The 26,254-nt window shown below is 40.4% G+C and overlaps 1 protein-coding gene across 3 annotated transcripts in view; it reads left to right on the plus strand.

The window, feature by feature from the left end:
• The window catches only part of LOC109918680 (SURP and G-patch domain-containing protein 2-like), a 34,050-nt gene that overhangs the window by 3,038 nt on the left and 4,758 nt on the right, over nt 1–26,254 (plus strand). For 2 of the 3 annotated variants that reach the window (XM_048614308.1, XM_048614307.1), the window contains exons 2-9: nt 6,120–8,081; nt 8,830–9,103; nt 15,301–15,515; nt 17,325–17,448; nt 18,426–18,643; nt 21,979–22,037; nt 24,483–24,619; nt 25,546–25,681. In XM_048614308.1, the coding sequence (XP_048470265.1) occupies nt 6,122–8,081; nt 8,830–9,103; nt 15,301–15,515; nt 17,325–17,448; nt 18,426–18,643; nt 21,979–22,037; nt 24,483–24,619; nt 25,546–25,681 (3,123 nt within the window). In that variant the 5' untranslated portion in view covers nt 6,120–6,121. Of the gene's footprint in view, nt 1–32; nt 8,082–8,829; nt 9,104–15,300; nt 15,516–17,324; nt 17,449–18,425; nt 18,644–21,978; nt 22,038–24,482; nt 24,620–25,545; nt 25,682–26,254 lie in introns of those variants that run through there. The other variant, XM_048614306.1, reaches the window with a different exon arrangement.

Raw genomic sequence — 26,254 nt, forward strand, 5'->3', positions numbered from 1 at the left:
GTGTACTGTATGAATTGTAAGCCTTTGAAATGCTGATAGAGATGGCAGACTGTAGGTGTTGCCAATACTGTTGATCTAATTATAAGTTACTTTTCTAAGCACAAAACAAGATCAGAATGATAGAATAAATAACTACGTTGGTGAATATCTTCTACAGTTCAAATAGACAAAGCATTACAATTAGGCTGACATACATTCACTACCACAGGGAGCAGCTGAACAGATAATGTTGCATTTTAGGGGACTCTGGGTAAACACATAGAGGGGAAAAAAGAATAGAAGGAGTTGGTGAATAGGGTGAGGGAAGGCTGGTGTGGAGCTTAAAGTGACATGAATCAGAGGCTGAATTATTTGTTTCTGTGTTGTACTTGTTATGTAATTCTACATTTTAAAAAAAACTGTCACTAAACAAGCAGCTGACCTAATTTGTCTCCGTGGAATGTCCTGCTGGGTCAGTTACCCTGGCTGGATTCATCAGGTTGTAAATGGTACCCATCACAGCATAGGAAATGATCGCCTGTACTTTTAATTAATGTTAATTAAAAATAGAAACTTGTAATTATACATATATCACATTTATTAGATTTAGAAATGGAATCTCTATAATTAGTGTTTTGATCTCAACAAATAGGAACAGGAGTAGGCCATTCAGCCCCTTGAGCCTGTTGTAACATTCAATGAGACCATGGTTGGTCTGTGGCCATAGATCCAATGAAATACATCCGACGCCAGCAGGTGTTTTCGTGGTAGTCGATGTAGTAATGTGGGATATATTGGGACCTTTTTGTTTGTTGGGTTTAACTGCATTCAGATATTAATTACCCAAATCTCAGATTAATGAAATTATTGATGTCTATCAGAGCAGGAACGGGCTACAAGGCCATTGATCTTGCTCTGCCATTCGGCCAGATCATGGCTGATTTACAGAAGTGCTATTTTCCAGCTCTATCCCATAGCCCTTAATATTTTTAAAAATGTTGAAATCTATCCATCTCAATCTTGAACATACTCAATGATCCAGTCTCCACAGCTTTCTAGGATAGAAATTCCAATGATGCACTATCCACCAACGGACATGCACCAAGTTCCTCCCTATCTCAGTCCTAATTAGCCTTCCTCCTATATTGTCTTTTTGCCCTAGTTCTAGACTCTAACCAGCCTGCCAGCCCTCCTGAAAAACATCCTTTCAGCATATACCCCTTCATGCACTGTAAGAGTTTTGTATGCTTCAATGAGGTTGCCTTTCATTCTGTGAAACTCTGGAGAATACATACCCAGTATCCTCAATCCCTGTTCATAAGGCAGCAGTCCCAGAAATCAGTCAGATGAATCTTCATTGCACTACCTTTATTGTAAGTATATCCTTGCTTAGATAAGGAAACTAAAACTGCACTTGATACTCCAAAGTCAGTATCATCAAGGCTTTACAGAATTCAGCAAGACTCCTTTACACCTGCACTGAAATCCTTTTGTAATAAAGACCAATATATTATTTGCCTTCCTAAATGCTTACTGCACCTGTAGTCCACCAAGGTGGCTTTGGATTTTTCCCAATTTCTCACCATAGAATCCGTTTAGGTGGAACTAAGAAACTGAAAAGGGCAGGAAACATTGGAGGGTGTTATTTACAAGCGTGTGTAAGAATAGTAATACAGTAACCATTTGGGATTTCAGTGTACATTTAAACTAGTTGAACCTAATTAATATTAATATTGTGGAGGAAGAATTCTTGAAATGTATGAGATGATGGTTTTCTGGAGCAGGACATCGATGAACCAACTAAACTATTTTAAATCTAGTGTTGGACAATGAGAAAAAGTGCTCATTAATACTTTCATAGTAAAGGTGCCTTTAGGAAAAGATTGATTATAATGTATAATTTTGCATTAAGGTTGGAAATGAATATTTCGATCAGAAACTAGGGTCTTCAATCTAAAGGCAGCTACAAACATGGGCAAATTGGCTATAGAGAATTGGGAAACTAAGTTAAAGTGTATGCAGTAGATAGGCAATGGCTAAGATTTAAAATAAAACCAGTGCACAGTTTACAAGAAAAATATATCCTTTATTGTATAAAATCCAGCAAGGAAAGAGTTCCAACTGTGGCTAACAAAATAAATCATAGATTGTAGCAGATCAAAAGCAAGGCATGTAAAGGTGCTAAATTAAATAGTAAGCCTGAGACCTGGGAGGATTTTAGAATTCTGCAAAAGGAAGACCGAGAAAAATATTTGATAGGGTAAAATAAAATGAGTGTACAGTAGTGAGAAACATAAAAATAGACCGTGAAACCTTCTATTGGTACATTAAAAGGAAGAGATTAGCAAAACCAATTGTGGATCAGTTACAAGTGGAGTCCATATAATTTATGATGGGGAATAAGCAAAGTGGCAGAGAAACTAACAACTATTTTGATTTGGAATGGTTTCCATAGACTAAGATGTGGCAAATGTAACCCCGCTGTTTAAGAAGGGAGAGAGGGAAGGAAATACAGACCTGTAAACCTAACATCAGATCCTTTGATAAGTGATCTTTAATCAACTCCCAACGTATCCTGACTCTTGCTATTTCCTAGATGCACCCAGACACTTCAGTTCTTTCTATCTTAACATCCTTTATGTCCAATGAACTAGTCTCATCCTTTACTAACAGCTCTACCCTATCCTTTTCCTATCCTTCCTAAATGTCAAATGCCCTTGAACGTTCAGTTCCTAGCCTTGGTCACCATATCTTGTTCGTATGCTCCGTGCAGTCAGATAGAATGCCTTTAATTTGTATTTTATTTCCTTCTACATTGAGGGGAAGAAGTGATTGTTTTGGGACAAAGCTCCTTAATTCGGCAAAAGTTAAGAGGAGATTTACTGGAGGTGTTTAAGATCATAAATGGTTTAGTAGAGGAAAATGAGGAGAGGCTTCCAGTGGCTGAAGGATTGGTAACTGAAGGCTATAGATTTTAAGGTGATTTGCAAAAAAAAAAGTTAGGTTATGAAGCAAATTTTTTTTTACAGACCGAGTGGTTAGGATTTGGTTACTTTTTGAAGGAGCCAACTGGATTACTTTTTGAAGGAGCCAACACACAATTGATCAGCTGAATGGCCTCCCGTGTTGAACTATTCTATAATTTAATGCTGACCACTACCTGCTGTTCCTAATCACTAAAAGAAGAGATGGACCAAATAATTTTAATGTGATTACAAGGGGAAAGTGTGAAGTTTTGTGCCTCGAATACTGTTCTTCCTTCCTTCTCCCATTCCCAGTTTAAGAATATTTCAGGCTGTTTAAATTGTCTCTAGTGGAGTTTATTCTTACTAAATCTTGAGTAGAAATGTGACAATAGTATTTGCTTGAAAGCAAAAAACAAATACTCACTACTGCTTGCATTTTCTGGTACACCAATTCACCACAGAACCTGACTAACTGCTCTTTGACTTTATCAGGTGAGTTGATATAAAGTGGGACAGTGAGGGGGTAGAGGGGGCAACCTCACTGGCTCTTTGCTTGATATCAAGATGTCAAACCCAAAATTGGGATATCCTGTTCTGACGCCCTCAACAAGGGCTTTTGGGTGGAGTGATGTCAGAATGGCACCTGCTGTCAATGAACTACAAAGAACTGAGATACCCCCACACTTGAGGTGACTCTGATGCTTTTGAATATTTTAAATTCAGAAAACTTGCTTTACATTTTCAGTCCTGATCCTGGTAATATGCCTATCATCTTTAACAGTTTCACTCAAAGCACTCTCCTCTTCAGCTCAGGAAGTGGGCCTGTAGAGGTTTCATTTGATTTTTATTCCACAGGAATTTCGTTCCCTACTGGATTCTGTTTCTTCTTTCCAGACATCATTACTGATGCAGCAGGCAGAGAGGCTTTTGGACAGTTATCTCTGCATAATAGTGCTCTTTCCTTCGTGCCATGTAATGGTAAAGGAGTCTGACCTCTTCCTGACATGCAATGTCATACTGTTACTGCTGAACAAAGTTAATTAGTACTTCCTAAATTTGAAGTTGTTTTTCCTTTCTGATTCAAATGGATGGCAGTTAAGAATTACATTTAATGTAGATAATTCATTCTTCCTTTCTTCTTAAGCATCTCTCCTTTCCTCAAATGGTCATAGCTTATCCTTTGGACTCCAGGTATAAATCCTTTGAATAATCTTTCCCTTTTTGTAATTCATTCATGACTGGGGGTATCGCTGGCTAGGGCAGTTTTAATGCCTGTTCCATTTCTCGCGGAGAGATGGTGGTGAGCTGCCAACTTGAATTGCAGAAGGATGGAAGAGAAATATGGAATTTGACCCAGTAATAGTGAAGGAAACAAATCTAGTTCCAAGTCAGAGTGGTGTTTGGCTTGGAGGGGAGCTTGCAGATGGTGGTGTTCCAATGTATCTACTGCCCTCCAGGTGGTGGTGGTGAAGTTGTTGAAGGTCGTTCCTTTGTCATTTTCCTGCTTTTTTTCCAGACACCTTGCTTCAGGCCACTGCTTTCTTTCACAGGGAGGCTGAAATTAGCTGTTCTCATTCTAGATCATCCAGTTTTCCGTATCTAGGAAGGCTGTATAGCTGTTGGACCAAAAGACTGGGAGCTTCCAAGTTAGTAATATCGTGTGAAGCTAGTGGGATTGCTAGGGCTGACCCTGGAGATATTTCAAACCAAGGAACATTCTATAATAGTGAGACTAATGCTTGAGAATGCACACAAATGGGGATGCAAACGCAATAACAATAGAAGCCTTTGTGTTGATATCCTCATGATAATAGAATTTCAAGGAGATCATGGTTGTCTGTGTGTGTGTTGTTGATGCTGTACACAAATTGAGTGCCACATTTATCCACATTGCAATGACAACTTATTTAAAATTACTTAATTGACTGCATAGCTTTTTGGGGCATCCTGATGTCACGAAAGGTGCATCGAAATTATTAGATAATCTGTACAAAACACAACTCATCTTTCATGGTCATCTCTGAGCAGGAGAAATTCACTTCTCCACAAATCCTCACTGAACGTTCTCCCTGCACATCACCAGTATATTTTTTTGAAGGACTACTTTGACTGCAGAACTATGTTATCAACACAAATTGACCAGCATTAATTTGTGATTTTTAAATGACAGAAGATTAGATTTAGGTTTTTGTCTTGGTACCAACCAGAATGTGTTGCTGAAGTGATGAAAAGCATTAAAGAAATGCATTTTTTTCTTATTTGGTGCCATGCACACAGGATATTTGTTCCTGAACTTTTACGTTTTGAGCTACTCTGCAAGTTTTTTAATACTTGCATGTCATGATTGAAAGCATTATCTGACTTTTCTTAAGGAGTCGGCAGAGACTCCAAGAAGACTGAAGACATCATTGGGAATGACGAGTTTGGAGTATCTCACAAGATCATTTATCATTCAGCAGCTCTTGTCCTTGAGTTGACCTGCAAGAACTGGTTTTGATGGCAGCTGTTTAGTCAGCTACGCATTCAGCTTTTAACCAAAGGATAAATTAAGCCACGTCAGTGTGTTGGAGATGCTGCCACATGAACTTGCACCCCACTTTTGAGCCTACACAGTACTGCCTTTAGTGAGTCACGAAAGAGGGAATAATTAGTTTTGGAATTTGCAATGCTGAATTCACTGCTGGGTGAGTGGATTGCAAATAGCCAGGGTATCTTGGCTATTATGATCCAGAATACCTTTGTCTAAAATTGGCCTTTTCCAAGCTGTTACCCTCAGCTCAAGCAAACAGGTTCGTGTCAGGGCATTTCATACCTCCATTCACCATACACCCTCAAGCCCAATGAACAAAAGATTTGAGAGTCTCTCATTGTTTAGTATCTTGAGAAGGACATGCATATCCTCGTTGAAAGGACAAATAGTTCCTGTTTTCTCACTTGCATTTCTTGGATTATGTCGGATTTCCCAAAAGCAGTTAGTCAGGTGCATTTTGTGGTTAAAAACCCATCATGACTTTCTGATCTTTGTGGCGTTATCAGCATGCCCAAGTGATCTCTAATACATTAGCTTTTACATGCAATATAGATTACAACTATTTATAAAACATTGTTTCAATTTTAATAAAAGAAGAGCTAAACACTTTTTTTCTTCCTTTCTTCCCTTCTCTACCATTGAAGAAATGCTCAACTATGCACCCAGGCGATATCCCAGAGAATCTTATGAAGAAAGTACACAATACGATGGCCTTCCCTATGGTGACTATGAATCTCCATCTCACAGATCGGAGAGATGGAGGAATATGTCCAGTCAGGCAGAAATGCCTTCTGAAGACCGTAGAAGATATTATGATGATGCTTCCTATTCAGCTTCAGCAAGAGAGAATTTCTTGGATCACCATGAGAGAGACGACCGCCATTCACAGTATAACGATTTAAGGGGCCCTGTTGAACCCAGTGGGGATCCAGGGCTGTTTGGAAGATCAGTAAATTCCAATGACAGTCCTACCATGAGAGGATCTGGAATGTACAGAAGATCAGTGAGCCCTGTTGAGTCTAGAGATCGGTCAGGCTCATACAGAAGACAAACAAGCCCAAATAATTGGCAGTCTCAAAGTTCAGTTAATGACTCAAGAGATTACCAATTCTACAGGCGATCCCAAAGTCCCAGTAGCAGAGATGGTCTAAGTTTATACAATAGATCCCAAAACCCTATTGATACAACGGGACATGCAGAAGCACACAGGAGATCCTGGAGCCCTAGTAATGAGACCAGGGATCAAGGATCAGACCCTAGATCTAGAAGTCCTGTTAAGGCACCAGATGCAGAGTTATACAAGTTATTAAGTAATGTTATTGATAATGCTCGGCGTATGGCAGCTAGTAAAAATGATCCCTCACATACATCCTGGAGAGACCCATCCAGGGATTGCCCTCAAATGGATTCTTCTATTTATCAGTCCACTACATCCACAGATGGGTTCCATGCAGCTGAGGATTACAACCCTCGCTTGAACCAACGGAGTTCTGTTCGTAAAAACATAGAAACCTCCAGAAGAGGTCCTTCTTATCCTAAAGTGCCTCCTAAAAATGCAAAAGGACCTTTGCTTAAGCGTCCAAAGGTTCAAGGGCGACATGGCCTTCTGGGGAGGGCTCCGGGCCTTCTGGGGAGAGCCCCAGGCCTTCTTGGTACAGCCCCTGGCCTTCTAGGGGCTGCCCCTGGCCTTCTAGGAGCTGCCCCTGGCCTTCTAGGGACAGCTCCTGGCCTCCTAGGAACGGCCCCTGGTCTTCTAGGGACAGCCCCAGCTGGTTTAGTGGGGTCTTCTGTGTCCAGCATGCCAGTGAACACCTACGAAAATGTTTCCTCGGACTCTTCCGTTCATTTGTATTCATTGGGGAATATGTCCGCTCTAGGTAGCCAAATGGAACTGGGACAGCAAATCATAAAATGGGCTGGTTTTCACAGTGTTGCTGTTGACCATTCCACAAAAAAGAAGTTTGATCCCAATACAGACACCTATTCTAAAGTAGCAACAGCTTTCCAGTGCCTAATGGCAAAGCAACATCATGATATCTGTGATTCAACATTAGTAACACATTTAGGCCTCACATACCCTGTGATCGATAACTCTTTTGTATCTCTGTTGATAAGGAAGAATGTCATTACAAGTAGGTTAGAGTTGGATGATATTGTACATCAAGAAGAATCTCTTTTGCAGGAGATACAGAGCAAGCTGCTGGAATGCATAGGTCCGCTTCTTGTAGTAAGCAGTAACCATGAGCAGAGCTCTAAGTCGCAAAGTTCACAGGCCCCTAATGAAATTATGAGTGAGCTAGAGCATGCAGTCACAGCTTGCCGCCAATCAATGGTATTCATTGGGCAAATCTTTGCTTTTGTCAGCGAGGAAAGAAGGAAAAATCTGTTGCGCAAGACTGGGCTGATCTCAGTGGCTCCGAAGTATGATTATTTTGTGAACCTGGAAAGCAATCAGCTGTTTGGGAACAAATATATAAATGAGCTGAAGAACCGAGTGGAGCAAATCTACCTCCCTCCATTACATAGCCAGGTTTCTTGTTCCAGTAAGTTTGTGTCAAAAGTGGATGAACAATCAAAGAAAGATGCAGCAATCAAGCCTTCTAAAAGTAAGTACTCCAATTCATCTCTAACAGTTTGTAATATTTTACGATAGGTACACAACTTGAATTAAATTTGACAATACGGTATAATGTTCGTTCATTCATTCACATGTGATCTGCCCAAAGAAAGGTCCTTGTATCATTGTCTGCTGATCCTGATCCATTTTCTTGGCAGTTTTTGTCAGTGGCTATTTATCACCGCTTTCCCCTGCCAAGGGCAGAGTGAGGAAGCTGCTCTCAGATTATCTCAGCCAAAGTAGGAACTGAACCCCAGCTGTTGGAACTACATGCCAACCACTTGGGCAACTGGCCCTCACAATATATTGTAGCTGTTGTTAAAAGTCAATATTTCAAATGTCCAAAATTAGAAGATTATAAATTATTTTATTGAAGTGGCATTGATCAGACAAGACACTAGAACCACGGATGTCAATGAATTGAGGTTTCATTCTTTCTATGCCCAGTTGTTGGCCTGGCAGGTACCTAGTGTCTCTAGCAGTTGGCTATGTGGACACTCTTTCAGTAAGTGCCAGAGAGTGCATTTTGCACTTGTTGCCTTTGTGACAAGGCTGAATAACTGAGAAGTGAAATTGATATTTCAATTTAGCTGCAATCACAAAAAAAGCTGGAATGTTTTTCTTCCAGTTTCTGCTCTCCAGTTTATGCTGTTTATGCTGTCTTGAGATTCCAGTGTGGCCTCAGGTTAGCTCACCTCCTTCCACAGAGATGGTTTGAACTGTTGTGTTTTTTTAAGCTTCGTCTTTGGCAGATGCCAAAGCCAGCAAGCAGCCAGAAACGGGTTCTTCAGCACCAGATAACAGCGGTGGACAGAAGACTGCACCAACTAATGACAGTGACCAGAGCATGACAGAGAAAGATGCACCATCAACAGCTGGTGAGAGTGTCCACCCTCCCGAAGACTTGCAGGTCAAGACCATTATTGATAAACTGGCGATGTTTGTAGCAGAGAAGGGTGAAGCAGCAGAGAAAGCAGTCATCCAGCACAAGAAAGAGGACTTCAAATATGGGTAAGGACAACTACAGAACATAAGGCAAAAGCAAAATACCACAATGTTAGAAATCTGAAATAAAAACAAAAACATGTTGGAAATACTCAGTAGGTGAGGCAGCATCTGTGGAGAGTAAAACAAATTTAACTAATATGGATTTGCCTCCAACAGGATATATTTTCCTGATGTGGCAGTGCCCGTGTTATTCCTCATAACATAAGGAACTGTGTGTGCATAACATGGTGTTGAAGGATCCAACAGACATTTATTACAGCTCATGCATATACGTAGACGTTATATTCACAGCCAGTGTCCAGGTTAACATTAACCTACTAAACTACAACTGACGAGCACACTTCTAGAAGCATGCTATACTTCAGGGGATGTGAAATAAGATGCTGAGAGAGACTGTTAAACCCTTATGTCATATGCTATGATATATTGATAATACAGTGAGCATGTCTCTTAACTGTATTCTCACAGTGAAACATCATACAACATCCCTCTTTTTCCAAAGATTAAGGAATTATCTCAAACAGACACACATGGATATTTGTTGTCAATTCAGTAATAATACAAATGCATAAAATAAAGTTTATCAGACTAGCATTTCAAAATTTATTGTACTGCTTTGGAGGTTTTACACCACCCTCTGATCTGATTGTTTACCAATCTGGAGAGGTATGGGATGTTTTCTATTGTACTGGTTTGATGTCTTGGTTGTCTTGCTGCTGGTTGCTGTCGCTCAATATCATTGTTGGAGTTTTCTTTCTCGCTGTCTTTGTGCATGAATAGTGTGTCATTCATTTGTCTCAATAGGCTTTATTCCTTTGCAATATAGCATCATGATAAGTAACAAGCTTATATGATCTTGGCTGATTGCACATTTTAGAAACATTTGCTAGTACCAAGATATTTGTCTTTCGAACGTGCATTCTGTTCAGAGGGCAGTTTTGTTAGTTCTCTGCCTACTTACTCACCATATATCTCATTCATTCTCCTCTGTCTTTGAAGAAGAATATATATTGGAATAGTAAGACAATTGGTTGCAATAAGATTGTGTACACTTGCCTCCCGAGCACAAATTATGCTGTGTTGGTAACCCCTTCTCCATTGGTATCGCCCAAAAATGCCACAATGTAATGCAAAAATGTTGTATTGTACCCATAACACTTTCATGATCATATATTTGATGTATGTATTGTACGTTCTGCTAAACCAGTTGAGCATGCACGGTGAGGTGATGATGGGGTATGGGTCACTCTCATCATTTATACAGTTTGCCAATTTACTGTACAAAAGCAGAAGTTGCTGGAAATGCTCAGCAGGTCTGGCAGCATCTGTGAACAAAAATCACTGGACCCGAAACATTAACTCTGACTTTTCTTCACAGATGTTGCCAGACATGCTGAGCTTTTCCAGCAGCTTCTGCTTTTGTTCCTGATTTACAGCATCCACAGTTCTTTTGGCTTTATTTGCCGATTTACTGTGGTCAGTTGTTCAAAATTTTTTGCTCCAGGACACCAAGTAAAATGAAAATAACATGCACTATGTCAACGATGCTCAGGGGTGTCACATTGCTAAGTCATTAAAAGTTGGGAAATTTGGGGAAGTAATGGGTCACAAGGTTATAATCTTCCCTACGCAGTGAAAATAGTTCTGTTACTACTTTCATCCAAGGACTGCAGGGAACGTTGAATAGATGTAGTAGCTTTGTCTAGTGCTGGGGTCGGTAAATTTTCATGCTTCACATGCATGCATCCACAAGTCACTGAATATCCTGTTTCATTCCTGACCAGTACATAGATTCATGTGCCAACTGTCTTGTGAGTTCAACACCCATGTGTCCCCAGTGTAACATGGACATGGTACCTTGGCATAGTGCTTTTGGTATTAGGACTTGTTTGTCCTTGAAAATAACTTGCCATGATATATCAAGTTTATTTCTATTTAGCAAAAATGAACTGATCTTTTCAGCTACTTCTTTAATACTGTCAAGTCACCCTGTATAATAGTCTTTTGCTTCTCTTGTAGTTTCTTATATTCAGCAGTCGCCAACTGCTGACACTGACTCTGGCCTTTCGGAAAAATAACTCTTGAGAATGTCTCCAACTTCATAGCCTAGAGCATCAACATGTAGATCAAAAGGAATATCTTGGTTTGTGTGTATGTTGGGTAATCTGTTTTGGTGTGTCAGACGTAATCCGCCTGGTCCCCCTGTTTAAAGTCAGATGCTGCATCTTGATAATTAAAACCTGTAGATGTGGTGGTGCATTCGTTAGCAGTTTGCAGCCGATTCTGGTTGTTTATAATCTGTTTTAATGATGAATTTCTTGCCGAATAAGTATATGTGAAACCTTTACAATGCCAAATACTAGAATTAGTGTCGCTTGCTCTGTATTGGAATAGTTGGCCCTGTGCAGATGAGAAGGTTTTCAAATCAAAAAAAAATAGCTTTCTCATTCTACAGAGACATGCACCTCGGCTTTTTTGTAATGTGTCCACTTCAAGACTCGTGTCTTTCTTGGGGTTGTCGTATTGCAGTAGGCAAGATTTTGCTGAGAGAATCAAGGGTGTATAGGTGTTTGTCTTGTCACATGTAGGGGAAGTCTCTCAGCAGAGATGTCTGTTCGACAAGTTGAGAGGAAGTTTAAAAATCCAAGGAAACATTGCAGATCTTTTTATCCTGTGGGGTCAGCCTTTCTCAATCTAACCTGGATCAAGATGGATTCCATGGGTGGGAGTAAATGGACCTGAAAATCTAATCTGACTGATGATGGTGCTTTTAAATGCCAGGTATGTCATTACACATTCTTCAGTGGGTGAAGGTTCTGGTTGTGCAATGCCTTTGTCTTTGCTATCATGATCATGATATCAACAGCTACACAGAGACAACCAGATACATTTTCAGTAATTCTATCCCAGTGCTGTTGGAATATGTCTGAACAAACCTAGAGTCCAATCAACCATTGAAGACAGGACTGTCCAAATGGTGTCCTAAATGTTGTGAGCGCTTTGGATTCTTCTGCTAAATGGCATTGAAGTGTGGAGGCAAAGAACTCCTGCTGCAGTTACATGCCCTTGTCTGCCTTATCTGGGAGGAGGAGAGCATCCTGGGAGAGCTCCAAGATGCCACAGTCGTGACCATTTTCAAAAAAGGGAAAAAGTCCGACTGTAATAACTACAGGGAATCTCCCTGCTGTTGGCCATTGGAAAAGTCATCACCAAGGTCCTCCTCAACCATCTCCTCCCTGTGGCTGAGGATGTCCTCCCGGAATCGCACTGTGCCTTCCGACCATGGAGGGGCACAACGGACATGATTTTGACTACACAACAGCTGCAGGAGAAATACAGAGAAAAGAACCTACCCCTGTACATAGACTTCCTCAGCCTTACAAAGGCCTTTTGACAGTGTCAACCAGGAAGCATTATGGAGTGTCCTTCTCCGCTTTGGCTGCACCACAAAGTTTATCACTATCCTTCGCTTGCTCCGCACCAATGTGGAAGTCATGGTAGTGACAAATAGCTCCACTACCGACTCATTCCCTGCTCGGACAGATATCAAACAAGGATGTGTCATTGCCCCAACACTATTCTCGATCTACCTCATTGCAGTGCTTCACCCCAAGCAGGATAGATTAATTGAGGATTATCAGATCAGCCATGATCTCATTGAATGGCAGAGCAGTCTCGATGGACTGAATAGCCTACTCTGCTCTTATTGTCTTTTGGTTCATTTTTACCCACTGTGGGACAATAGCCTGACCAACAACCAGTAGGCCTGCAACTAATGAGTACAACCTTCCTAAGATCTTCAATCACATGGAAATGCAGAGTAAATTCAGTGGTGGTGTCACTAGATGCCCTGTCCATAAGTAAGTATTTGCCTTCCAAATCCTCTCTGGAGGCATTTGCTTTTTTTCACAAAATAAAGTGCAGTGCAATTTTTGTTTATTTCTTTTACTGGTTTTACTCCTCCTTCCTTTTGTTTTTCTATTTTATGCTTCTGTTTCCTTTCTATTTTTCTAAAATTTGCTCCTTCACTGGCCTTGGTCTCTTTAAAAACCACATGCTTGTGGTTTTAAAATTATAAGCGCTTATAATTTTAGGTTCCGCTTCTAAATTGAGGTATATGTGGAGAGATTATGCCAAGCGGGCTTTTTTTAATTTTTGCACTGATTTAATTATTTGAAATGTTTGAATTAACTATGAATCAACAGGTAAATCTCCTTAGTGTAGGAAAGCATTTTTGTAGTATTTTCAAGTGCTATTTCTTGTAGGAGAGCTATGTAGCTATACTGTCAGGATCGTTCAAATGCCACGTTTTTAAAATCAGAACTGCCTGCTCTTGATTTTATTTTCAGAGAGAGAGAACTCATTAATAAAAGTCTGTAGCATTTGATATTGATTGTATTGGTAACTTCAGCCTTTCAAGTTTTAAGGAAAGGGACTCTTGGAAATTTTTTGCATCCTGAATGAACTCTGATTTCTTTCAAAAGAAATTTGCTCTTTTTTCCAACTGATCAATGCCATATTGACAGATCTGCACAATTATCTGTCATCTCAGAAGCTGATGCAGCTATTAGTCTGATCTCTCTGATGTTTGGAGCTGTTGCCCAGTTGGTTTTCAATCACTTTCCAAATATCTGCACCGTTGTTAACTGATTTGGGTTTTGCCTCGAGCAGGGTCTCTTTACCTGATAGAAACATAGAAAATAGGAGGAAGTGTAGGCCATTTGGCCCTTTGAGCCTCATTCACCATTCAACTGATCATGACTGATCACCCAACTCAGTATCCTGTTCCCACTTTCTCCCTATACCCTTCGAACCCTTTAACCCTAAAAACTATATCTAACTCCTTCTCAAAAAACATTCAACGTTTTGGCCTCAACCAGTTTCTATGGCAGAGAATTACTACTCTCTGGATGAAGAAACTCCTCCTCATCTCAATCCTAAATGTATTTATATCCTTATACTATGATCCATGGTTCTGGACTCCCTGGTCATTGGGAACCTTCGTCCTGTGATTACCTTGTCTATTCCTGTTAGAATTTTATCAATTTATGATGCAGCAATGCTTATGTTATTCCTCGTAACATAAGGAAATGGATGTAGAGTTTGATAAATCCAACAGATGTTCAACTCACCTCATTAATATATTCAAATGTTACATTCCCAGGCGCACCAGTATCTGGGCTAACAGTAAACTATTAGATTACAGCTGAGGACCACAGTTCCAGTAGCATGTCATGCTTCAAATGATCCCATAATATACAAGATATAACAGTAGAATTGGGCCATCTGGCCCATCAAGCCTGCTTCACTATGCTCCCAAGTAAGATGGGACCTGCAATTTTTATGTCCTTTGGTCATATGCTCTGATCCAGTGATAATATGATGAGCTTGTCTCTTAAAGGTATACTGGCATGTGACTGTGAGTCAATACACAATATTAATGTTTCTGGTTAAGACCCTTCTGAGAACCATGCTACTGTTCTGATGATGGATCAAAGACCTGAAACCTCAACTGTTTTTCTCTGTACTGGTGTTGCTTCACCTGCTGAGTATTTCTAAAGTTCCAATTTTGATTAGAGAACATAAAAAGCAGCAAGAATGGCCCCTTTGAACCTGTTTCTGCCATTCAGTAAGATAATAGCTGAACATTGACTTTGACTGTATGTGTATTGAGTCCCTTGGTGCTCAACGATCTATTGATCTTAATCTTGAATGTACAGCACCCAACTAAGCATCCATAGTCATCTTGAATAGAGAATTCAATGATTTAAAACACTCTGAGACAAGAGAGTCTCACATCTAGAAAGTGTAACTTATCCAAACCATTTTGTTTTCTTTTTCCATGGAATGTGAGCACTGCTGGTAAAGCCAGCATTTGTTGCTCAAGTCTTTGCGTTTGAACCATGCAGCTTGCTTGGCTATTTCAAAAAGTAATTAAGAGTCAGCCTTATTATTGGGATTTTGCAGTTGCGTGTAGGTCAGATTAAAAGGTAAGGACGAAAAGTTTCCTTTCCTGAAGGACATTAGCTAACCAGATTTTCTTAAAATGGCAATTAATGATTATTTCATGGTACCATTATTAAGACTAGTTTACGATTCCAATTTGATCATTGAAGTTAAGTCTGGCCCAGAGAAGAGTGGGAAATGTAGAAAAGGGAGCTTTATTTACTAACATTTTTTTTAAAATGTCTATTTTAAAGATTTCTGCTTGACCCAAAAAGCAACGAGTACAAGTATTACAAGCAGAAAGTGGCACAGTTCTCTAAAGAAAACACCTGTCAGTCGGGCGTACCTGCTGCTGTTGAGAACAAAGGGTCAGAATGCAACACGTCCACGGACAACACATCCAGTGGTCTCCAAGTAGAGTTCCTGATGGAGGTTGAAAGTTCAGCAACTTGTTCGACTGCAGAAGAAGGTATGGATGACGTAACTATTGTAAGGTTAAGGCTAATCTGACTGTTGTAAAGAAAAACAAGATTTGCATTTATTTAATGCCTTTCAGAACATCCCAGAACACTTTGTAGCCAATGAACTACTTTTGAAGTGCCGTCACTGTTCTAATGTGGGAAACACAGCAACCAATTTGTTCACAGTAAACTCCCACAGACAACAATGTGATAATGACCAGATAAATTTTGTTTTTAGTAATCTTGATTGAAGAGTGAATGTCAGCTAAGACACCATAGGGCACATCCTGCTCTGCAAAATAGCACTGTGGGATCTTCGAAACGGCCTTAGTCTAATGTATTATCTCCCTCAGTACTGATGAAGGGTGTAAACCCAAAACATCGACTTTCCTGTTCCTCTAATGCTGCCTGACCTGCTATGTTCCTTCAGCTCCACACTGTATTGACTGCTGTAAAGTGTCAGCCTAGGAGTTTATGTTCAAGTCTCTGGAGGGAGACTCGAATCCACAACCTTCTGAATTGGGCAAGAGTAATAAACAGTGAACCACAACCAACACAAAGCTATGTTACAGTACGGTTGATTTATCTAATTTGGTGGCAGCATTTGGTGATGGATCCTTCTGAAGGGTCTTTGGATGCATAAGTTACATGAAGAGTGTTATATAGTACCAGTTATTTTGTCCTTTAGCTTTTGTCTATTCAGAGAATTTTAAATTAATTTTAAAAATCACTGGTCTGTTACACCAGATCTGACCTACATCTTGAGTCATTTAGTCACTTAAGTAAACTTAATTAAAGTGCCTGTGCATACTAATTAATCCATTTAATCAGCTGATTGCATGTCTAGCACAAACAACTAATTCTGCAATGGAGACCATCTGGGCTATACATCATTCTTATTTAAGGTTTCTGGAGAAGCAAATTACTGACCGGTGCTGAATCGAAACCTGACTCATTATTCAGATTACAAAGTAGAGAAGTTTTACTGGTCTGAGGAGAAAGAGCTCATGAAAGAAAACTGAAGTTCTTAAATAGGAATAAATAATTCAGTTTTTATATGACAATGTAGTCAACAATTATATGTTGATGTAATGCAGAATTCTGTGCACTGTCACATAAATGGAATAAGAGAACTGTCTGTTCACAAGGGCTATTTGGATTTGTAATTGTCTTAAGATACTGAGCTCTGAATTGTAACATCTTTTTGAGTCCATCAGCTTGAACAGCAAGGTGACATTGATTTTGCAAATAATGTCTGCAAAACAGTGCTATTTTTGCTGTAGGCTTAAAAACATCTTTAATGTCCATGTTTAAATATCATATTGTTTTTAGAAGTAAGTTATAAATCAGAACCCGGTCATCCAATGTTATCCTGAAGAACTGGAGGATGTAAGATTTTCTTTTCCCACCTTGTCTACCTTATATAGAAGGTCTCCCTCATCCTGAAGTTTGTTCCTTGAAGAGCAGACCACCCCCATGGCCTTGCCATGTGGCCAGTCTTGAAGTGTGTGCCTTAACACAGTGAAATGCCAGCAGGGTGCTAAACGGAGCAGAATTTTACAACCAAGACTCTCTACCTCTGTCAACATGCGCAACTTATATTAGGATTCCATTACCGCATTTGTATTTCTGATTCAGGTTATGGCTCATCTATACCTTTAGAGTCAGTTAGCCCTCCTTGTTACATGTGTGTGGTGTGAGGGGCTCCTTAATGAATTAGTTGGAGAAGTGTAGTTAAAAAAAATCAACAGCAAGTGACTTTGGTGCTCTTGCTGAGTGATTTGTGCTTTCTGAAACTAAGTTTGCTTTCTTTGTAGGTGATTCTCTCAGTGACACCAAGACAAAAACCACTGCGGAAAAACTGGCCAAGTTTGTGGCTGAATGTGGTCCAGACCTGGAAGAGATTGCCATCGAAAACAACCGGGATAATCCAACTTTTTGGTAAGAGTACAGAGACGGACTGTTTGCTGGCATGTTGGAGACATAAGAGTGTATGACGGGGTTCATCCCTAGAAACGGTGGGGTGAGGGAGGGGTGGTGTAACCTTAAACTGACCAATCCAAGAGTTGGATGGGCAGTGAGAGACAGTGTAACTTCAGTGCTGTTAAAATCTAGTGAATGGAACGATGGGCCAATTAGTTCAGCACAGCTGGTTTGCATGCTTTTTTTATCTAGAATTCGTTGAATCTTTTTGGAATATGCTGAAGTTGTGAAGAATGTTTTCTAATTGCTAATTTTTTTTAGACCAGAGTGAATGCTTTTAGTACAACTTCTCAGAATGCTTTACGAGAAGCAACTCTGTTTAAAAATAAATTTTAAAAGAACATGCACTTAAAACCTCAGGATGTGCCAAAGCAATTTATAGTCAACAAAATATTTTTGAAGTATAATCACTGTTGTAACGTAGGAAGTGAAGCAGCCACTATTGACACAGCAAGATCCAATAAATATCAAGGTAGTAAATGACCAAATAATCTGGTTTTGAGCAGTTGCTTGAGAGAATGCTGCTCTGTTGTAGATGCCATCTTTCAGATGAAACATTTAACCAGGGTCCCGTGTGTACTTGTGGAAATGGCCAACTCTTAGAAGAAGAGCTTGGTGAATACCCCCTTTGTCAATATACAAAAATAGGATTATCTGGTAATTAACACATTGCAATTCTTGCAATGTACAAAATGTCTGTTGAATTAACTATATTACAACAGGTAATGTACAACACTTCAAGGTTAATTTACAGCCTATAAAGAACTTTAGGATATTCTGAGGTTGAGATAGACATGATAAGTTGCTGTCCTCCAACAATGGACATGAGAGTACATGATGTCTGCAGCTTTTCACCATCCTCTTGCTCAGAACGGACATGCTGATTTTTGTTTTTGGAAGGCGAGATGATCTCAGTGGTTCTTGTGTGACTGCAGGTTTCTCTACGATGAGAATAGTTCTTACTACAAATACTATAAGGAGAAGGTGAAGGAATACAGCGGGATGATAGAGAAATCTGATACTTCCATGGATCCTGCACCGGAGGCAGCATCTTCGGGGCGTTCAGTTCTTCCGAGAAAACGGAAAGGCCTGACTTTGAAAGTGGGCATGCTGCCTCCCAAAAAAATCCGCCCAAAGGCTGCAACATCACCAGGTACACATTGACAAAGTGGAGCCAAACTGTTTACGTTTTACAAAGAAGTATAGATCATAGAATCATAGATCAGACGCAGTAGTTACCAAATCGGGGAGGTGATAGCCTAGTGGTAATACCACAAGACTACTAATCCAGAGACCCAGGTAATGTTCTGGGGATTTGGGTTTGAATCTCACCATGGTAGATGGAATTTGAATTCAGTAATAATCTGGAATTAAGAGTCTAATGATAGCCACGAAGTCATTGTTGATTGTCAGAAAAACCCATCTGGTTCACTAATGCACCTCAGGGGAGGAAACTGCTTTTGTTACCTGGTCTGGCCTACATGTGATTCCAGACCCACCAATTTTTTAAAAAACTATCTATCCATTGTGGTTTGTAATTTCCAGTTGATTTGGAAACAATTTACTTTTTGTCAACAACTTGCTGTCTCAGACCCACAGCTTTTAATGTTCAAAAATAAATTCTGTGAAAGTTCCTGGCAGGTCCCTTCCTCATATTCCACACTGAAGATCTCTTCAGTACCATGCTGAAGAATCAGCCTGCATTATTTAAACAAGTTTAGTCAAGTTTGAAGCAACTACCTTCTAGCCCAGATGCAATTAAGCTACCTGAGTCAAGCTTGACACATTTGCTCAAAACTGTGTAGCAAATAGGTTTGTTGTTTCAATATACTTGCAACCCATTTGGGTCAGTTTTAGTTTAGCAGCAGCAATTGCTCTCTAGTTTGAGTGGTTTTGACGCACATTGCTGTATATCTGATTGTGCAGTAGTGGCACCCAGAGGTTAAACAAGCAACATCCCCGAGACATTGACCAAATCTTGCCCTTCAAACATCTGTTTTCTTAATCGCTCCACAAGACATTAGTCTCACACTAAATGAAGTGAAGCTTGGTTTGAACAATTAACAAGCTTAATTTCACAGTTTGGTGAACATAGAGAGGAACAGATATAACTAGATTCACTTAAGATCGCTTAGCAAACTTTGTTATGTTATTTGATTATGTTATTTGAACAATATAGCTTCTCTGCATTCTGTCCTGTGTTCAAGAGCAGAATCTTTTCTCACCCCACCCTTCTCGCATTCTCTCTCATGCTCGCTCGCTCGCTCTCTCTTGCTCGCTCTCACTCACTGTCTCTCGCTCGCTCTCACTCACTGTCTCTCGCTTGCTCTCACTCACTGTCTCTCGCTCGCTCTCACTCACTGTCTCTCGCTCGCTCTTGCTCATTCTCTCACGCTCTCTTTCTCATGCTCTTCTCTCGCTGTCTCCTGTTTTTTTAAGATCTTTTGCTGTTTTGCTTCCCATGCAATGTTCTCATTTGGGAATATTTCTCTATGCCCCAAAACTTTGTCTGTTTTAGAAACATAGAAAATAGGAGTAGGAAGAGGTCATTTGGCCCTTCGACCCTAATCCACCACTCATTATGATCATAGCTGATCGTCTGTCTTAATAGCCTATTCCTGCTTTTCCTACATGACCTTTGATTCCTTCAGACCCAAAGGCTACATCCAGCTCCATCTTGAAATCATATGATGTTTTGGCCTCAACTGCTTTCCTTGGCAGCAAATTCCATAGGCTAACCACTTGCTGGGTGAAAAAAATCCTTCCACATCTCAGTCCTAAATGATTTACCCTTATTGTTAGACTGTGACCCCTGGTTCTTGACTCCAAGTCATTAGGAAAATTCTTCCTGCATCTATTTTGTCTAGTCCTATTACAGTTCTATAGATCTCTGTGAAACTGCGCCCCTCGCCCCCCCAACTCCTTTATACTTCTAGACTCTTTGCCACATGCAGACAGACATTAAAGGTTTTCAAATATATTTGCAAGAGATGCTTACTGATGACCCAGATAAAAAGTTATTGTTAAAAAGGTGGGAAGATGAGTGGCAAGGATGACACAGAGAGACTGCAGAAGAATATAAACAGGTTAAGTGAGTAGACAAAAACATGGTGTATAATGTGGGAAAATGTGAGGTTATGCACTTTGGTAGGAAGAATAGAGGAGCTGAATATTATTTAAACAGAGAGACTGCAGGAAGCTGTAGCACAGAGTGATTTGATGGCCCTTGTGCATCAATCACAAAAAGCTAGAATACAAGTTCAGCAGGCAAGTGGAATGTTGGCCTTTATATCAAAAAGAGAGGAGTATCAAAGTAGGGAAGTCTTACTAAAAATAGACAAGACTCTAGTTAGATCACACTAAATAAAAACCAAAAGAACTACAGATGCTGTAAATCAGGTACAAAAACAGAAGTTGCTGGAAAATCTCAGCAGGTTTAGCAGCATCTGTGAAGAAAAAAATCAAAGTTAATGTTTCGGGTCTGTTCTGAGGAAGGTCACCGGACCCAAAACATTAACTCTGATTTTTTCTTCGCAGATGCTGCCAGACCTGCTGAGATTTTCCATCAACTTCTGTTTTTGTACTAGCTAGATCACACCTTGATCACAGTCTCCTTGTGTAAAGGAAGCTATATTGGCAATGGAAGCAATTTAGAGAAGTTTCACTCGATTGATCCCTGGCATGAAGGTGGAGGCGAAGTTTAGTAGATTTGGCCCAACATTCTCCCTGAGCTGCCTGGCTCCAATGTTCCATGCATGACAATCATGGTATTGACTTTTGGTCCAGAATTCCCTGTTGTGTATGGGCCTTGGAGGTCAGCATAGCTTGCTAAAACAAAGTTAGAGAGTCACTGGTTGGGCCTGTACTCACTGAAGTTTAGAAGAATGAGAGGCAAGCTTATTGAACTTTTAAACTACTTTGGGGGCTTCACCGGGTAGAAGCTGTGAGATTCTTTCTCCTAAATGGAGAGTTTAGGACCAGAGGGCATAATCTCACATGAAGGATTTCTTTAGCGCAGAAGGCTGTCAATGTTGGGTTGTTATGTATATTCAAGGCTGAGACAGACAGATTTTTAATCAGTAAGGGAATTAAGGGTTATGGGGAAAAGGCATGAAACTGGAGTTGATGATGATCAGATCAGCCATGATCTCATTGAATGGCAGATCACACACAATGGGCTACAATAGGGTACTTTAGCACTGACATCTTTCTGGTCTCAATGTGGCATCTGTATGAAAAATAGTTTCTGAATATCCTTCTAATAGGAACTGTCTGAAAAAGTTAACCCTTTTGAAGCAAGCTCAAATTTAAAAAGCTCTTTAATTTTAAATACCTACTATCTAAAGCCACAGTGAAAAGTTATACAAAAGACAAAGTAGTAACCTAGAAAGCTGACTTGTCATTTCGGCTGTGAGACTGTCATTCTCCTTTCATTTGTTGCTAAAGTAACAAACAGAAATCACTAATAAATTTGTGCTGTCATTTCAGTCCGAGAGTTAAAGAGAATTGGTTATGACAAACCAACGTACAAACCGAAGAAAAAGACGGTAAGATTGCAAACCAACAGGTATGACCCCACACTGGCCCATCTGTATTGCCATTTATCAATTCTAATGTCACGTTCCCAAACAAATATCCATCCTGGGCTTTTTCTTAAGGCATCAATTCAGTTATTAATTGTTTTATCTTCACTAGCTGGATGTTCAAGTGCTTGCTGCTCAAATGCAGGAAAATAAGTGAAAAAAAAATTACACAATTTCTCCCAAACTCCTGCAACTGTCAGACGTGAATTGATGGGCAGCATTCTCTTGCCTCTCCATGCCATGGTTTCCAGCCTCATTCTAGAGATTTGAGCCCCATAATTCAGGTAGGCACTTGCAGAGGTGCTTTCTGTTGGGTGAGACATTACATTGAGGCTTCATAATTCTTCAGGTGCATGCAAAACATCCCATAACATTATTTCTGCAAAAGAGTAGGAAAGTTCTCCACAGTGTTCAGAAATGTAACAGTTTATACAGTCATGCAGTACAAAAACAGACCCTTCAGTCCAACCAGTCTGTGCCGTAATCTCAAATTAAGCTAGTCCCACCTGCCTGCACTTGGCCCATATCTCTCCAAATATTTCTTATTCATGTACTTATCCAAATGTCTTTTAAACATTGTAACATTACCTGCATCCGCCACTTCCTCTGGAAGTTCATTCCACACACTAACCACACTCTGTAAAAAATTGCCCCTCATGTCTTTCACCTCTCACCTGAAAAATATACCCCATAGTCTTTAAATCCCCCACCCTATACCCCTCATTATTTTATAAACCTCTATAAGTCACCTCTCAACCTCCTACGCTCCCATGAAAAAAGTCCCAGCCTATCCAGCCTCTCCTTACAACTCAAACCCTCCATTTCTGGCAATATCCTAGTAAATCTCTTCTGAAACTTTACCAGCTTAATAATATCCTTTCTATAAATGGTTGAACAGAACTGAACACCCTGCTCCAGAAGAGGCATCACCAATGTCCTGTACAACCTCAACATAATGTCCCAGTTCCTATACTTAAAGGTCTGAGCAATGAAGGCAAACATGCTAAGTGCCTTCTTAACCACCATATTCATATGTGATGCAAACTCCAAAGAATTATGTACCTCAACCCCTAGGTGTCTCTGTTCTACAACACTACCTAAGGCCCTACTTTTAATTGTATAAGTCCTGCCCTTGCTTGTTTTACCAAAATGCAATACCTTGCATTTATCCAAATTAAACTCCATCCACCACTCCTCAGCCCATTGACCCAATTGTTCAAGATCTCTTTGTAATCTTAGATATCCTTCTTCACTGTCCACTATACCACCCATTTTGGTATCAGCTACAAACTTACTAACCATGTCTTCTATATTGTCATTTAACTCATTTATATAAATGACAAACAGAAGTATACCCCACACTAATTCCTGTGGAACACCACTCCTCACAGGCCTCCAGTCTGAAAAACAACCCTCCACCATCACACTCTGTCTCCTGCTGTTAAGCCAATTTTGTATCCAATTGGCAAGCTCACCGTGACTCACATGATCTAACTTTACTAAGTAGTCTAGCAGGGAGGCAATGGCCTGGTGGTATCATTGCTAGACTAATAATCAGAAACCCAGGTGATGTTCTGGGGACCCGGGTTTGAATTCTGCCACGGCAGATAAAAGTCTGCAATTAAGAATCTAATGATGACTGTGAAACCGTTGCCAATTGTCCGAAAAATCCATCTGGTTCACTTTAGGGAAGGAAACTGCCATTCTTACCAGGTCTGGTGTACATGTGATTCCAGAACCACTGCAATATGGTTGACTCTTACCTGCCCTCTGGACAATTAGGAATGGGCAATAAATGCTGGCCTAGCCAGGGATACCCACATCCTGTGAATGAATAAAAATAAAAATGTGGAACCTTGTCAAAGGTTTTACTAAAGACCAAGTAAACAGTGTCTACTGCCCTGCCCTCATCAATCTTCTTGGTTACTTCCTCTAAAATACCCAATTAAACTCAGAATCACCTTGTTTGTTTGTTGATCTGATCACTAATTGTGGTGAGTTAGGGTTTGTGTGTTCCAATCTTACTCCAGAGATCAGAGCCCAGAATCAAAATTGACATTTCCAGTGCTTACGCATGCAGGGTGTATCTACAGTCTGCTGGCCAATATCTATTCATAAACCAAATCAACTCTCAGTGAACACTCCAACAGAGTCATCAAATGTTAGTCAGAAGAAGGTAGATTATCTGATTTCCAGCCAGGCCTGGAAAGCAGAGAGAACTTGTCCACCTATACAAAGATCAGCAAACACAGGACGTCTAGAGAACAAACTAGAAACCTTCTGACTGCACTCTGCACTGGATGGTTTCTTTACCCCACCAGTCTTTGAAGGTTGATGACACTGGCTCAAAGTGATTCATTGTTGAGGATACAAAAGGATTATTCTCAGCAAATGCGTTTTCTTTTTCAGAAAAGTGAGGATCTAAATTACACTAAAAATAAGCTGGCAGTGGACAACGTTGGGTACAAGATGCTGCAGAGGATGGGCTGGAAGGATGGTGAGGGACTGGGCTCAGAAAAGCAGGGAATCAGAGACCCAGTCAACAGGTATGAAACAGGAAAGAGGGGGATTGGGCTGGATTTGATATTGCTGCTTACATTCGCCAAAACACCTAGCATGCAGATTTTTCCCTGTGCTAAATTAAACATGCAAATGTCACTCTTTTTAATGAGGTCAGGGTATTTTTCCCTCATTCAATGGGAAATTAGTATTGTTCACTTCAGTGATGCATGACAGTAGGCAGGCCACATATACTGGAGCAATTTGCACCATATGACACGTGTTACTATACTAGTGGGAACAGGTCTGTTGCAGTATAACACTGGAGTACAGTACTGGTAGGGACAGGTCTGTCACTGTATAACACGGGGGTACTGTACTGGTGGGGACAGGTCTGTATCTGTATAACACTGGGCTACAGTACTGGGGGAGACAGGTCTGTCACTGTATAACACTGGGGTACAGTACTGTTTGGGACAGGCCTGTCACTGTATGACACTGGCGTACAGTACTGGTGGGGACAGGTCTGTCACTGTATAACATGGGGTATAGTACTGGTGGGGACAGGTCTGTCACTGTATGACACTGGGGTACAGTACTAGTGGGGGCAGGTCTGTTACTATAGCACTAGGGTACAATATTGGTGGATGCAGATCTGCCCCCTGAGGTGGTAGAGATGGAAGCAACTTCAAGGGACCTATGAGAGAGATAGTAAGACCTGCAGATGCTAGAGTCAGAGATAACACACTGTGGAGCTGGAGGAATACAGCAGGCCAGGCAGCATCAGAGGAACAGAAAAGCTGTTGTTTCAGGTTGGGACCCTTCTTCCGAAAGGGGTCTATATTGCCTTGCACAGCCTTAACCTGTGTTAGTTCCAGCACTTTGGTTACATTCGATAATGTATTGGCATCAATGTGTTAAGTAAACTCTCTAATACTGCAAACTTTACGAAGTTATCCTCTTTTCTCCATAGAGGTGTGACATCGACAGACAGGTCTGGGCTAGGAGTCGGCGTCACTGCAGAAAAGGATGAGGTGGATAATGAGTTTGCAATTTTCCGTAAACGGATGATGGTGGCATTCAGATCCAAGCTGCTGTCTAAATCCTAGGTAAGCATGTCATTGATCTGCAAAGCTGATCTTCTATAATCTGTTTGGAAGCTGGAAAACCATCAAGCATTGTTAGTCAGGTGCTGAGAGGTTAAGGATGACTTGTATTTGTAAAGCTTATCAGAGATCTTGGGGAAAGTCCCAAAGTGCTTTACATGCATTCATCAGATTTATAGCACAGAACCATTAGGGGAGATGGTGGTATCTTGGTAATATTCTGGGGCTGAAATTTGAATTCAATAAAAGTTGGAATTAAAAGCTAGTCAAATGATGGAGAGCATGAGCGTTGTTCAGTGTTGTAAAATCCTTTGGGTACACTAATGGCCTTTTGGGAAGGAAATCTTGCCTGGTCTGGCTTACATGCACCTCCAGACCCATAACAATGTGGTTGACTTTTAACTTCTCTCTGAAATTACTTCACAAGCCAAATAGTTCAACGGAGACTAAGGATTGGTCAGCCTTACCAGCAACACCAACATCCCATAAAAGAATTAAGAAAAATATTGAGCATAATTGATCCATGGCAATGGCCCACACAAGTCACCTTCTACTGTTTCATATCTAGCCCTGTCT

This window comes from Rhincodon typus, chromosome 29, assembly GCF_021869965.1.
Source record: "Rhincodon typus isolate 14 chromosome 29, sRhiTyp1.1, whole genome shotgun sequence".
Classification (NCBI taxonomy): domain Eukaryota; kingdom Metazoa; phylum Chordata; class Chondrichthyes; order Orectolobiformes; family Rhincodontidae; genus Rhincodon; species Rhincodon typus.